Below are 16436 nucleotides of genomic sequence, written 5' to 3'. Positions count from 1 at the left end.
AAACCACTCGAGAGATATTTTCGTTGAAGAAAATAAGTGCATCAGTGAATGAGAAAGCCATGCTTTTGTGAGAAAAACAATGTCCAAGATTCTATACAGATAAGTCCCCTTCAATGAAGATCGCCTGAAGAAGGTTAGAGGTTATGTCGAATAAAATGTTATGAAAATGTGGTGATGCCTATGTAAAAAAAAAAAAAAAAAATAACACTCAAGATAAGAACAGTAGTCTGAAGAATCCAAATAATACGAATAACCAATTCTCATCTCGACAATTCAGAAAACTAATATCAGTTTGGTATGGGCCCAAAATAATACAAAAATGGGAATATATCAAAAAATTCTACCAAAAACTGGCTAGGATGACTAACCACTTCACATTCCTACCCAAATGTTGTGATCTTAAGTTAGTGCCACAAGGCTTAATGCTGAAACTATTAGTCAGCCTCAGGAGAACAGAAAGAACTGCAAAACGAGTAGGGGATGAGCTTGTCTGAGATAGAATCCACAGCAGCCAGTCAAAGAAAAATCAATTACTGATAAAAATCTCATGACTTTACCCCCTTCCTGGAAAGTATATCACGAACTGATGACAAAACCTGCATCCAAGAATACCTGGATATATCATATAAAAAAGGATTTCAAGTATCGCCAAATAAAGAAATTGAAAACTATGAGAGCTAAGGATGTAAGACTCCTTTTCCATCATTCACTATTTGTCAACATCCTGTATCTCTATAAGGCCACCATTCGCCCATGTATGGAGTACTGTTGTCACATTTGGGCTGGTGCATCTGTTATTTGCCTCCAACTCCTGGACAGGGTTCAAAAGAGGGTCGCCAACCTGATAGGTCCTGAACTATCAACTAGGCTTCAGCCCTTGTCCCATAGATGAAATGTTGCATCCCTTTGCCTGTTCTACAGGTACTTTAATGGTGAATGCTTTGACAAATTACAAGCACTTGTACCCCTCGACATAAATACTCCCGACCAACCCAACAAGCAGCTGAATCCCACTTCTACACAGTAGAGATCCCTAGGTGTAAGAAAGCCTTCTACTCCAATAGTTTCTTCCCCGGAACTGCTAGACTTTGGAACCCCCCTCCGGGAGTCTGCTTTCCCAACTGTACTGACATGCAGAAATTCAAGTATAATGTGAACAGACATCTTGCTGCTCATCTCCCTACATAGTATCCCTGCAACTTATGTCCCCGATAGTAGCCCTCTACTTCAAAGTGGCACTGTGCTTTGTTTGGGGTGAAAATTGAATTTAAAAAAAAAAAGAATTAAATGTCAGCTAACTCCCTCTGAAGAATCAGTGCTAAACTAAAGTCTCACCACAACCATTAAGTCGATTCCATACTTAGATATGATAGCTCTAATAGAGGAGGCTAAGATGGAATGTGGAACAAGAACTCGAGAATTCAAAGTCTCCAAAACCTAAGCTCTGAAAGAAAGAAATATTGGTCATCAAGTGATGATAGTGTTATACTATCAGCAGACAAAGAAAATGTTGATGGAGACTGTATCAAAGCAGCATTCTCCTTATGTGGGTTGAACTGGCTTCCTCCAAAAGAGGAAGTTTCATGGGAGTATGAAATTTAGAAGCAGCCCTCAGTCACATGTATATCCCCATCAAAGAAGATGACAATATCAGATTTTTGTAGATCTTGTAAGAACATGTTGACATCCTCTTACATACAGCGCCTAGTATTCCCAAATGGTCACCCATCTGGTACTGACCAAGTTCAATGTTGCTTAACTTCGGTGATCCAGTGAGAAACGGTGTGTCAGCATGATAATGCTGTATGAGTGTTAATGGATAGAGCAGAATATTCCAAGAAATAGGCAAATCTGATAGGATCTGGTGCTTACTGTAAAGCAAAAAAGGAATCTGGAATTCAGAAACGTAATGACTCCTATTTTTTCTTTTTTTTTTTATTGAAAATGTTACAAGTTTCTCTTAATTTAAATCTTTGCATCTTATTATATTCCTTTATACATAAATTCTTTGGATTCCTCTTAATTCTAACTTCTACTTGGGTCTTCCCCCCCCCCTCCCACTATGGTCTTCATCTCCCTCTTCCTGCAGTCTCGCATTCTTGTCAACTCTCACTTCTCCTACCACTTGGCTGGCCTTTCTAATTAGGTATCCTCTCTCAACCAAATGGTTCTGCTTTCCTTCCCTTACTTCACCTCCCTGCCCCTTCCTCTCCCCATTTAAACCATACTAACACTGTAAGGTTATTACTTTTAAGTCAGCTACAGACCTGACTTGTCTAATGAGGCCCTCACTGGGTTGAAATAAATTTATAATGAGCTTGAACTAAGCTTGTGTTGGAATTTTCTTTTTACTCTTCGCATTGAACTCTCACACTTGAGATTTCCTTCAACAACTATCTGATCTTTTGGGAACACACACTTATATATATATATATCGCCCGGTGTTAATCGTGATACCCTGCACTTATGGTTCTTGAAAGGATGAAACACTAGTGTCGGTAGGTATTTAATAATTATAATATATGTATATATAACACACACACACACACACACACACACACACACACACACAGTTATAAAATATATATGGTAATTAAGCTACACTGAATATTCTGCGTTGCATCCACTCTAGGACTCTTCAGGCTTATGCGCATAAGCCTGAAGAGTCCTAGAGTGGATGAAACGCAGAATATTCAGTGTAGCTTAATCGCCATATATATTTTATAACTTATATATAACATAAAATAGAGTTATTTTTTTTTAACAAAAATTGGCAGAGCTAATAGGACCTGGTGCTTACTGTAAAGCAAAAAAGAATCTGAAATTCAGAAACGTAATGACTCCTATTTTTTCTTTTTTAATTGAAAATGTTACAAGTTCATCCAAAATGCAGTCCATATAAAACAAGCACAACATGGAGCTTAGCAGACAATGCAAGACCTCTTAGGTTCGAAATTCTTTTTTGTCCCAAATGAAGAGGCTAGTGGTCACTGCTCCAGCCCAAATATGGCAACAATACTCGATATAAGTTTTTTTTACATAGGAGTCACCACTTATCAAGGCCCTGAGGCCACTCGAGGATAAGGGTTATTGAGTGTACAGTAATCAACGGGATAATATCGTAGTCGTCCTTATTAATGGAAATTTGGTAGATTGGATTACTCAAGGAAACGGTTCATCAAGAATTTGTTTATGTTGGACTTGAAGACAACCAAGTTGTAGTCAGCTGGGAAACAGGCAAACAGAAGAGTTCCACAGGCGTGCAGTTCTAAGAAAGAAGATTTGTTTATGGAATCTACGTTTTGATAAATTAAAAAGTGGGGAAAGTTATTGACAGTGGTTTCAGATAAATGAGTGTTTTTCGAGAAAGATTGGCAAGGAGAGACCAGAGATTGGAGCCCAGACAAGCACTTGCCATGGAAATAATGATAAATCAAAGACGGGCTCGCAACGTCTTGTGGGAAAGAGGTTGTACGGAAGAGAAAAGGCATCCACCACTAAGTTACGAAGTCTATTTTGTACTCTGTCAAGGCAGGATAAGCTGCTTCTAGCAGCTCCTGCCCAGATGTGGCAACAATACTCCATCCCTGGGCATTCTTGGCTTTTAAGGATAATGATTTCTACTCTGAACGTGATTAACGGTAACAAGTTCTGTCAATGGTCGAGACAGCAGGGAGGGAATTTCAAAGATAAGTGGTCCGTGGAAAGAAGCTATTAAAGTAAAAAGTCATCCAGCTTTTATGGACAGAGAAAGGTGTGATACAGTTCCTACAACCAAATCCTGTTTGGAGATCACCTTTTTAGGGACTCTAATTTGGGATGATTATTTTTGAGAGAGCCAGTTTTTAGAGAGACATTTTTAATGAAAATTGTTTTTTGGGTTTAGTAAATATTTCTATCGATGTTTTAATTTTTATTATTTCATTTTTTGTTTTCCTTATTAAAATTGATTCTAACAAACCAATCGACTTATTGATTCGCCATGTGAATTATTGGTTTCGATTTTGTTTTCTTCTCAAGGTGCAATGGAAGATCTCAACATGGCGATTGATTTCTGTTCAAGTGGTAACGAGGGAATTTGCCAAGCTCATATTCAGCGGGGAATGCTGAGGCGCTTAGAAGGTGAGTCTCTCACTGGTGGAAGTATGGTTTTTTGTTGTTGTTGTTTTTTTGTTTTTACATAGGCGTCACCACTTATCAAGGTCGATAGGCCACTCAAGGATAAGGGTTAAAGACTGTACAGTAGTCAAAAGGACAATATAGTAATCGATAGTATTGGAAGTTTGGTAAATTTGTTAACTTAAGTGGAACGGCTCATCAGAAACTTGTTCACGTTGGACTTGAAGACAACCATATTATAGACAGCTGGAAAGCAGGAAAACGGAAGACAATTCCACAGGCCTGCAGTTCTAAGAAAGAAGATTTGATCATGGAATCTATGTTTAGGTTTAGGCACAGATAAAGAGGGGAGGGGATTATTAATAGTGTTTTCAGCTAGACGAGTGTTTCTTGTGAAAGTTTGGCAAGGGGGGACTATAGATTCTCAGTCGAACACTTTCCATGAAAATAACTATAAAGCAGAGACAAATTTGCAACATTTCTTCTGTGAGATAGAGGTTGCAGCGAAGAGAAAAGGACATCTCCCACCAGACCACGAAGTCTATTTTGAACCCTATCAAGGCAGGACAAGTCTTTTCTAGCAGCTCCTGCCCATATGTGGCAACAGTATTCCATCTTTGGACGTATCTGGCTCTTATATAGATAGAGAATTGCATCAGCAGTGAGATATCTACTGGATCGATAGAAGGATCCAACCTTTTTTCCAGCGGCCTTGGCAACAGATTTTATGTACGTATTCCATTTAAGATCAGGAGTAAAGGTTAAGCCCAGAAGCCTGTCAAAACTTGAGGCCTCCCCGAGACGAGAGCCATTCATTTCAGTTGATGCCAGATGAGGATCAGAACGTTGATGATGTAAAGATAGAAGCTTGGTTTTAGATGCATTAAAAGTAACCAGCCACTCCTTTCCCCATAGTACAACGTGATCAAGATCAGAGGAGAGAGAATCAGAGAGAACTTGGTCATTTACTATCTTAGATGTGCTACCATAGATGGTAATGTCGTCAGCAAAAATGTCTGCAAATTTTGTTAGTAGTACTAGTAGTAGTAGTACCTTCTCAAAAGCATTTGACAAGGTATGACACGGGATTTGTCTGACATGTTAACTCAACATTGATCAAAAAAGACCTTAGTGTCTTCAGAAACCTCTATTGGGAGCAGAAAGTGGCCATCAAGGTTGACAATGATTGCAGCAGCTACAGACCAATCCACAGAGGAGTGAGATAGGGGTGTATTTTCTCACATGACATCTTCAACATTTACAGCAAACTGATTTTATGCAAAATTGAAAATCAAGATAGTGTTAGTGTAGGTGGTCGTGACATCAACAATCTAAGATATGCAGATGAGACTGTCCTCGTCACACACTTGAAAGACAAATTGCAATGAACATGGAAAACAGTGACAGACGAAAGTGAGAAGAAAGAGCTTCAATTTAATGCTAAAAAGACAGAATGCATGGTTATCTCCAAAAAGGCCGCAGTATCAAATTGTAATATCAGATGTAAAGGTGCGGCCATTAGATGGGGGGGGGGATACACTCAACTACATGGGTTGTATTTTTACATCTTATGGTAAGAGTGATGCGGAAATCAAGGAAAGAATTGCAATGACAAAATCCGCCTTCCATAGCATGGAATACATCTTACAAAACAGAAATATAAAACTGAACACAAAAATCAAAATCTTGAAGACATACATATGGTCGATTCTCATCTACAGTTGCAAATGTCGGACAGTAACGAAGGTGGCTGAAAGTCATTTGGAAACAGCAGAGATATGGACAGAAATGAGGACAAACAAAGAAGTCATGCGTAAGGCAGATTACAGCAGATAACTACAGGCTGGATTGCTTTTTTCCGCTAACATTTTTGCAAGTCATCGTTTGTTAAGTTCTGAGATATTGTGTTGAACAAAGATGGCGGCGTAGTTCAGATCAGTAACCAAGATGGCGACTAAGAATTAAATGCGGTCCATGACGTAGTAAATGACGAACTGATTGAATCCAAAATTCGACAATTTTTATAATAATTTTGGGACGTTTTCATTGGTTGTTTAGCACAGCCGTTGGTTATAAAAATGATTGGCGAATCCATTCGTCTCATACTCCCCATCACAAGTCAAAAACATTTTACATCGTCACCGTTGAATTGACTACATTTAATTTCAACAACAAAATCTTCCAGTTGCTAATAATAAAATAATAAATATTTTGATTTTAAACTACCAGTAAAACTTAAATCCAGATCACCTCCCACAAATATGTTTTTACATTTGAAAAAATATATATACATTTGACATGTGTTTTTATAACAATCGTGACAAAATAATAACTTTATAATTAAATATTAGAGCTTGATAAAAAATCAAGAATTGGAATCGGGAATTGTATTGGAATTGGGGAAAAAATATTATCTACCTTTATTTTCCCTCTTCCCTGACCCATATTGACCACCACTCAGTTTATTCTTCTATTGAAAATAATGCTGTAAGTCATTCTACCTAACCTTTATGTAATAGATAACACTGGAAATGGCTGAAAAAAAAAACCAACCTCTCCATGATGAAACCTGGCTCAAATGACCCTCACAGAATAAATACATATATTTTTTTAATTTCTGATATTACACATGTGGGCAACGCTGGTATAGACAATGCCAACTTTGTGGTTGTTCGTTTTGTATTGTTTATTTACTTTTAGCTGGACATATAAATGCCTTCCATAGCATGGAGTACATCTTACAAAATAGAAACATAAAACTGAACACAAAAATTAAAATCTTGAGGACATACATATCTACGGTTGCAAATGCTGGACAGTAACGAAGGAGGCTGAAAGAATAATCAAAAGAACTGTAGTAGTCAATAACACACAACAACAACAATAATGATAATAATAATAATAGCAGCAACACTTACCAAGGGTCCAGCTTATGCACAAGACTGACACCAGATTGAGCTGGACTGAGGGCTTGTATTTATGTACAAGCATATCCAATCAGGTGATTCAGCCAATCATAATCCAAAGAATAGACTGGCCCATGTGTGCGTAATGGAATCTCCCATTGTGCCATATATAGTTCTCCTCTTTCATGAGAGGTAACTTTAGTCTTGGCCAAGTTATCCACAACTTGAGCGCTGACCGAAAGTCCACTACACAATCCAATAGTAACGAAGGAGGCTGAAAGTCGTTTGGAAACAGTGGGGATATGGTTTTTAAGAATTCTACGAATCTCATGAACAGAAAGGAAGATAAACGAAGAAGCCATGCGTAAGGCAGAGTACAGCAGATAACCACTCAATACTGTCCACGTCAGACAGTTAAATATCTTCAGCCATTTAATGCAGCTTGGAAAAGTGTTTGAGGTTAGAAAAAAATCACTGAAAAAAAAAAAGCAAAGGAAGACAATAAACAAAATTCATTGACAGTGTCAACAGGAAACACGACTAATAGATCTCATCAGAAATAGTGAATATAGAGGGACAGGAGAGCTGCAATAACAGACCTGATATCTGAAGTAGTAGTAGTAGTAGTAGTAGTAGTAGTAGCAGTAGTAGTAAATCACTTGTTACTAAATACTTGTGACTTGAATAATTAATGTATGTGGATTTAGTACTTCTACTCGAACTACTGCTAATAATAATTTGAGGGTCATTCCAAAAATAAAGCCTCTTATTTTTTTTTTTTTTTTCTTAACTTAAAACATTGAAGAGCTATGAAGACACGAGTGGTGCCATTAAAACAAGCGACTTTTTGGTCTCCAAATTTTATTTTCCTACATAGTCACCACCATTCTCAATGCTCTTTTGCTCACAATGAACAATGGCTGTGCATGTGTGTCCAGAACAAGCTATGTCATATGAGGGTCATTCCAAAAGCAAAGTCTCCTTCTTTTTTTTTTTAACTCAAAAAATCACAGATCTACAAAGACAAGAATGGTACTATGAAAATGAGCAACTTTTTGTGCTCTAGAATTTATTATTTTGCTTATTATTTTTTTGCTTATTATTTTTTTGCTTATTATTATTTTGCTTATTATTTTTTTGCTTATTATTTTGCTTATTATTTTTTTGCTTATTATTTTGCTTATTATTTTTTTGCTTATTATTTTGCTTATTATTATTTTGCTTATTATTTTTTTGCTTATTATTTTTTTGCTTATTATTATTTTGCTTATTATTTTTTTGCTTATTATTTTTTTGCTTATTATTTTGCTTATTATTATTTTGCTTATTATTTTGCTTATTATGTTTTTTCTTAATTTAAATCTTTGCATCTTATTATATTTCTTTACACATAAATTCTTTGGATTCCTTTTTTTTTTTTTTACATGGGGGTCACCACTTATCAAGGCCCGAAGGCCACTCAGGGATAAGGGTTATTGCGTGTACAGTAATCAATGAGATAGTATTGTAGTAATCATTAGTATTGGGGGTTTTGATAGAGTGTCTTACTTAAGGGGGTGGTTTGTCAGGAGTTTATGTTGGACTTGAAGATGTCCAAGTTGTAGTCAGGTGGGAAACAGGCAAGCAGCAGAGAGTTCCACTGGCGTGCAGTTCTAAGAAAGAAGCTTTGCTCATGGAATCTACGTTTGGATTTAGGCACAGATAGAGAGTGGGGAAAATTATTGACAGTAGTTTCAGCCAGACGGGTGTTTCTCGTGAAAGATTGGTGAGGGGGGACGAGGAATTGGAGCTCAGACGAGCACCTGCCATGGAAATAACGATAAGACAAAGATAGGCTCGCAACGTCTCTTCTGTGGGAGAGAGGTTGCAGAGAAGAGAAAAGGGCATTCCTCTTAATTCTAACTTCTACTTGAACCCCCCACCCCCGCTATAGTCTTCATTCCCCCCCTCCCCCGTTGTCTCGCATTCTTGTCAATACCCACTCCTCCTCCTACAACTTGGCCGGCCTTTCTAATCTGTTATCCTCTCTCAATCAAATGGTTCTGCTTTCCTTCCCTTACTTCACCTCCCTGCCCCTTCCTCTCCCCATTTAAACCATACTAACACTGTAAGGTTGTCACTTTTAAGTCAGCTATAGACCTGACTTGTCTAATGAGGCCCTTACTGGGTTGAAATAAATTTATAATGAGCTTGAACTAAGCTTGTGTTGGAATTTTCTTTTTACTCTTCGCATTGAACTCTCACACTTGAGATTTCCTACAACAATTATCTGATTTTTTTGGAACACACACGCACACACTAATATATATATATATATATATATATATATATATATATATATATATATATATATATATATAACACAATAGTTTTTTTTAACAAAAATAGTGTCTAAGTTTTATATATTTATTTTCATTCCAGAAATGTTACAAAAACTTCATGTTTTATTAAAAAATAAAAAATCTCTATTTTCTTTAAAAAAAAAAAAAAAGAAAGAAAAAAGAAAATAAATATTTTGTGTTATAAGTTTCTTATATTTATTTTTAAAAATCTTTCTCAACAAAACAACAACAAAAAAACATACATTCAAATATTTCAGAATTTTGGCTTTGTTAAAAAAAAAAAATCTTTTTGATTTTCAGTTTGGTCCTGATATTGAATTTGTCTTCCCCTGCTATGCAATCTCCAAATATCTAAACTGGAAATCAAAAAAGTTGTACCTACACACAAAAAAGATGCTTACTTTTACTCACAAGGCTTCCTATGAAACTGGATCTTTGGTTTTCTGGCTGTTACATGACACTGGTTTACTATTCCACATCATGAGCTTACTAGACTTGTCACCCTATTAAAAACTGGCAAAAAGTTATAGCCTGTTGACTTAGATTGAGTGCTTTATGCTAAATTAATGATTAAATATGATTACATTTGTGCTTATTTTTGCATTAAATACTAATCTCTATTTATCCCTAACTTTACATCGAATGGACACTATAATATCTAGTTCACTGCATTTTAGCATAACAAAAGTCCATGCAAAATTTTAGCAAGATCGGCTCAATCGTTTCTGAAAAAACTTCTATAGTAAATGTGGTAGTGTGGTGACTAATCCCTATTAATCTGTAATTGTCCATCGAATGGATATGATAATATTTAGTTAGCTGAACCTTATTATAACAAAGATCCATACAAACTTTTAGCCAGATCAGTCCAGTAGTTTTCTGGAAAAAATGGAACGGACAAACAGACTAAAAGAAACATAATATAGATTGAGTCTGTAACCATCACCAGAACCTTATGCTGTCATATGTTCATTAGAAGCAATGGGTTTGTATTACTGTACACATAGATTCGAAAAAGTTGTCAAAAAAAACAAATATATAACAAATAAATGTTATCAAAGGCAAGATAAGTTACTTTTCTATTTTCTACCTAACTGGATATATTTTTCGTGTTTTTATTCAATGTAACATGTTTATTCAGCTCGAAAAGCATACAGTGTTTACCGATGTATTGGAAAATTCAAATGGCGCCTGAGACTCTCTTTAACACGGTAAGTTCAGGAAAAGATATTATAAATAATAAACTAGACAAAATACTGTTAGAAATTCGTTCATTATATGTTACTGTGACATAAGTTGATATATATTCGGTGTTTTTTTAATAGTATTTTGTCTAGTTTATTATTTATAACACCTTTTCCCAAACTTACCATGTTAAAGAGAGTGTCGGGCGCCATTTTGAATTTTCCAATACATCAGTAAACACTGCATGTATTTCGAGCTGAATAAACATGTTGCATTGAATAAAAACACAAAAAATGTGTCCAGTTTGGTAAAAAAGTAACTTATCTTGCCTTTGATAATATTTATTTATTATATATTTGTTTTTTGACAACTTTTTCGAATCTATGTGTACAGTGAAACCAACCCGAAGCAATTGTTTATATGCAGAGAGCACATGACATCAAGTGCTTCTATCGTTGCAACACAAGAAGCACAGATGTGTGGATCCTCGTCGTTTGAAGTTGGTTACATTCAGTAGGAGATCATAAGTAAACATTTTGTTTCTGAAAAATTGAAACTTGGCAGTCGTAAGTCGAACTAATATGTATCTTTTTTACGCATGCAAAAATATACAGTTATACATTTCAGTTGGTTAATTTGTACAGCTTTGACATCCAGGTGGCCTTAGCTCATGGTAGCGAATAGCACTGGAGAGCTAAAAGTTTTGGTTTCGATTCTAGCTGATGGCACCAAATCAAATTTTTTTTTTTAACTTTTGGAAGCACGACTGTATATTAGGTACAATATAATAATCAATAAAAAAAATTGGCTCTATAATAATAAATACGAAATCTGCATGAATTAAAATATGCGTTGTAAAATTAAGCGTATTTTACAACTGGGCATATGATAAGATTGATTTTTCAGGTTATTTGGATTCTTTAGACTACTGTTCTCATCTTGAGTGTTATTCGCACAATATTTCGGCTGATGTAACCTTCGGCCTTCTTCAGATGTATTTTTATCAAACTCATGAATCTGCATAGAATTTCAGACAGAAACCGCAGGGTTAGCAAACTCTTGTTCTGTCAGGCATAATCTGATAGTCTTGAATAATTCACAATTGTATTCTTTGTACTGCCCACACTGAGGATTGAACCTTCAGTCTCCAGAATAATGTCTCTTAATATTTAAATTTTTACCTAGTACTTTATCTGGTATGCCATGAGTCCTTCCCAAGTTCAACAAGACCTGAAGAAGGTCAAAGGCATTATTATTGAGTGTTATTCAACATTATTATTGAGTGTTATTCAAACTATTATTATTCAAACAAATTATTCATTATTATTGAGTGTTATTACAAACTATTATTATTCAAACAAATTATTCATTATTATTTAGTGTTATTCAAACTATTATTATTCAAACAAATTATTCATTATTATTGAGTGTTATTCAAACTATTATTATTCAAACAAATTATTCATTATTATTGAGTGTTATTCAAACTATTATTATTCAGACAAATTATTCATTATTATTGAGTGTTATTCAAACTATTATTATTCAAACAAATTATTCATTATTATTGAGTGTTATTCAAACTATTATTATTCAAACAAATTATTCATTATTATTGAGTGTTATTCAAACTATTATTATTCAAACAAATTATTCATTATTATTGAGTGTTATTCAAACTATTATTATTCAAACAAATTATTCATTATTATTGAGTGTTATTCAAACTATTATTATTCAAACAAATTATTCATTATTATTGAGTGTTATTCAAACTATTATTATTCAAACAAATTATTCATTATTATTGAGTGTTATTCAAACTATTATTATTCAAACAAATTATTCATTATTATTGAGTGTTATTCAAACTATTATTACTCAAACAAATTATTCATTATTATTGAGTGTTATTCAAACTATTATTATTCAAACAAATTATTATTATTGAGTGTTATTCAAACTATTATTATTCAAACAAATTATTCATTATTATTGAGTGTTATTCAAACTATTATTATTCAAACAAATTATTCATTATTATTGAGTGTTATTCAAACTATTATTATTCAAACAAATTATTCATTATTATTGAGTGTTATTCAAACTATTATTATTCAAACAAATTATTCATTATTATTGAGTGTTATTCAAACTATTATTATTCAAACAAATTATTCATTATTATTGAGTGTTATTCAAACTATTATTATTCAAACAAATTATTCATTATTATTGAGTGTTATTCAAACTATTATTATTCAAACAAATTATTCATTATTATTGAGTGTTATTCAAACTATTATTATTCAAACAAATTATTCATTATTATTGAGTGTTATTCAAACTATTATTATTCAAACAAATTATTCATTATTATTGAGTGTTATTCAAACTATTATTATTCAAACAAATTATTCATTATTATTGAGTGTTATTCAAACTATTATTATTCAAACAAATTATTCATTATTATTGAGTGTTATTCAAACTATTATTATTCAAACAAATTATTCATTATTATTGAGTGTTATTCAAACTATTATTATTCAAACAAATTATTCATTATTATTGAGTGTTATTCAAACTATTATTATTCAAACAAATTATTCATTATTATTGAGTGTTATTCAAACTATTATTATTCAAACAAATTATTCATTATTATTGAGTGTTATTCAAACTATTATTATTCAAACAAATTATTCATTATTATTGAGTGTTATTCAAACTATTATTATTCAAACAAATTATTATTATTGAGTGTTATTCAAACTATTATTATTCAAACAAATTATTCATTATTATTGAGTGTTATTCAAACTATTATTATTCAAACAAATTATTCATTATTATTGAGTGTTATTCAAACTATTATTATTCAAACAAATTATTCATTATTATTGAGTGTTATTCAAACTATTATTATTCAAACAAATTATTCATTATTATTGAGTGTTATTCAAACTATTATTATTCAAACAAATTATTCATTATTATTGAGTGTTATTCAAACTATTATTATTCAAACAAATTATTCATTATTATTGAGTGTTATTCAAACTATTATTATTCAAACAAATTATTCATTATTATTGAGTGTTATTCAAACTATTATTATTCAAACAAATTATTCATTATTATTGAGTGTTATTCAAACTATTATTATTCAAACAAATTATTCATTATTATTGAGTGTTATTCAAACTATTATTATTCAAACAAATTATTCATTATTATTGAGTGTTATTCAAACTATTATTATTCAAACAAATTATTCATTATTATTGAGTGTTATTCAAACTATTATTATTCAAACAAATTATTCATTATTATTGAGTGTTATTCAAACTATTATTATTCAAACAAATTATTCATTATTATTGAGTGTTATTCAAACTATTATTATTCAAACAAATTATTCATTATTATTGAGTGTTATTCAAACTATTATTATTCAAACAAATTATTCATTATTATTGAGTGTTATTCAAACACTCAAAATGGATTTTATATGTGATCGATTTTTCTAATCAGTATTTTTTTTTTCTCTCGACCTGCAGGTGATGATGCTGGTGCTCTTGCAGACTTTCAGAAAGCCTCCAACTTAGGCAGTGAATTTGCACGCCAAATGACCGTTATGCTGAACCCTTACGCTGCCATGTGCAATCAGATGCTGTGTGAAGTGATTGGAAAATTGATCTCTGGAGATGAATAACTTATCACAGCCAATTTTATTTTATTTCTATTTTTTGTTTGGTTTTAGAGTTACTTTATTTCATATTTTATAACAGAATGTACATTTTTATTTATTTATGAGTGACAGGGTTATCTGACGTTGCCCGGGTCATTGATGTGAAAACAGAAGAGCTAAAAAAAAAATATCTCTCTCTCTCTGTCTGTCTGTCTGTCTGTCTCTCTCTCTCTCTCTCTCTCTCTCTCTCTCTCTCTCTCTCTTTCATACATAAACTTTGGCAACCGGTTCAACATAATAAAAATAAAAAAGGATGACAGCTAGACAGTGTACTTTTTTTTTTTTTTTTTTTTATTAATGATTGGCAGGACTATCTGACATTGCCCGGGTCATTGGTACAAAAATAGAAGAGTTAAAATCTCTCTCTTTCTCTCTCTCAAACACACACTCTATACATAACTGCTCCTCTCTCTAGTGTAAACTTTGTCAACTGATCCAATATAATATAAACAAATAAAAAAGGAAGAAAACAATTGGGTGTACATTTGATTTATTTATGATTAGCTTGACTTTCTGACGTTGCTTAGGATATGAAATTTTTCTTTCTCTCTCAGTCTAAGTATCCTTAGTCATGTTATTGCTTAAACAGATTTCTTCCTCTCCCCTCTAACTGTCTCTCTCCATAACTGCTTCTGTCTCTTTCTCTCTCTTTCTCGTTGGTAAACTTTGGCAACTGGTCTAGTATAACGTAAATAAATAAAAATGAAAACAACAGTGTACATTTTTATTTCTAATTAGCAGGGCTACCTGACGTTGCCCGGGTTATTGATACAAAAATAGACCAATTAGAAACTTCTCAGTCATGTTGCTTTTTAAATGGCTGCTGCTACTCCTCCTCCTTCTCCTCCCTTTCAGCTGCCTGTGTTTCCCCTTTCTTTTAGTCTGTCTGTCCCTACTCTCTCTCTCTCTCTCTCTCTCTCTCTCTCTCTCTCTCTCTCTCTCTCTTTGAAAACTCTCTCTCATATAAACTTTTAGAGCTGGTTCAATATAATATAAGAACAAAGGATGAAAGCAACAGAGTGTACATTTTTATTTATCTATACTTAGTAGGATTATCTGACATTGCCCGGATCAATGATACAAAAATAGATGAGTTAAAAACTTCTTCTTTACTCAACACATCCTTGGTTATGTTGCTATTTATTTGCTTTCCCCACAAGATTAAAAATTACCTTGTGTTACATTTTGATGTAGGGGAAACCAGCTCCCCAAAAGTAGAGAAAAGTTTCCCCCACATTGACTGAAGACAAATTAAGTGTAGCCATCAGAACAGATACTACACAGTGATCTTAGCCCAAAGGCCAGTAGGTTTTCCTGTTCATTCTTTGTCATGCTTCTTTTTAAAGATATCCCTCCTGATCCCCCCCTCCCTCTCTCTCTCTCTCTCTCTCTCTCTCTCTCTTTCTCTCTCTCTCACGCGCGCGCGCGTGCGTAAACTTTGGCAGCTGGTCCAATATAAGAAAAAAGGATGAAAGCAAATTATCCGCTTACAAACTGTTTGACCTAATTTTGTTGTCTTTTTCGAATATTTACCAGTAAAGCCCTGAAAGAAATTAATTTTTCTGAGCTCCCTAACCCACCCCCAGCCTCGTAATTGGGTCTTTTATTTCTTTATACAAATCATGAAAGCCACAAATTCTAGGCTCGAGTTTTGCTCTCATTCGAGAAGATATCCAAACTCGGGATTCAAAACCCAAGTCACGTGCATGCAAGGTAAGTACCCTGCCACTTGGGCCACTATGTCATATATAAGAAAGTCTATTGACTGACTAACACAGATTAAGCAAAGTTCGACTGTAAAATATATCTATTTCTTCTATTTAATCATACATTTAATTGAAAATGAAGGAGGTCACAAAATGAGTTTTTTCTTTTCCCAAAAAGTTGCCAAAAGCTTTCATTCATCTTTTATCAAGTCATCCATTTTTAAATAAATATTTGCTGTAAAAACCTGATTATCAGTCAACACCAAAGTATTAAAAACGATAATACAATCAAATTTCAAAGTGAAAAAATTATATATTTAATAATATATATAACAAATACAGTTCAAACGGGTCAGAGGTTTTCAAGTTATATATAAAAATCTGTATTTTTTATTTTTTTGTAAATAAAAAGGTGCATATCTGA

General features: G+C 33.2%; 1 protein-coding gene across 1 annotated transcript in view; it reads left to right on the top strand.

The window, feature by feature from the left end:
• LOC145248136 (tetratricopeptide repeat protein 36 homolog) overlaps nucleotides 1-16436 on the top strand; it is a 42480-nt gene extending 26044 nt beyond the window's left edge. The window contains exons 4-5 of the mRNA XM_080109951.1: nucleotides 4021-4122; nucleotides 14116-16436. Coding sequence (XP_079966077.1) covers nucleotides 4021-4122; nucleotides 14116-14270 — 257 coding nt within the window. The 3' untranslated portion in view covers nucleotides 14271-16436. The remainder of the gene's footprint in view (nucleotides 1-4020; nucleotides 4123-14115) is intronic.

Source organism: Euprymna scolopes, chromosome 26 (assembly GCF_053919585.1).
Source record: "Euprymna scolopes isolate OS-2025 chromosome 26, ASM5391958v1, whole genome shotgun sequence".
NCBI classification, from domain to species: Eukaryota; Metazoa; Mollusca; class Cephalopoda; order Sepiida; family Sepiolidae; genus Euprymna; species Euprymna scolopes.
The sequence above is the reverse complement of the archived record's forward strand: the minus strand, read 5'-3'. Positions and strand labels throughout refer to the sequence as shown.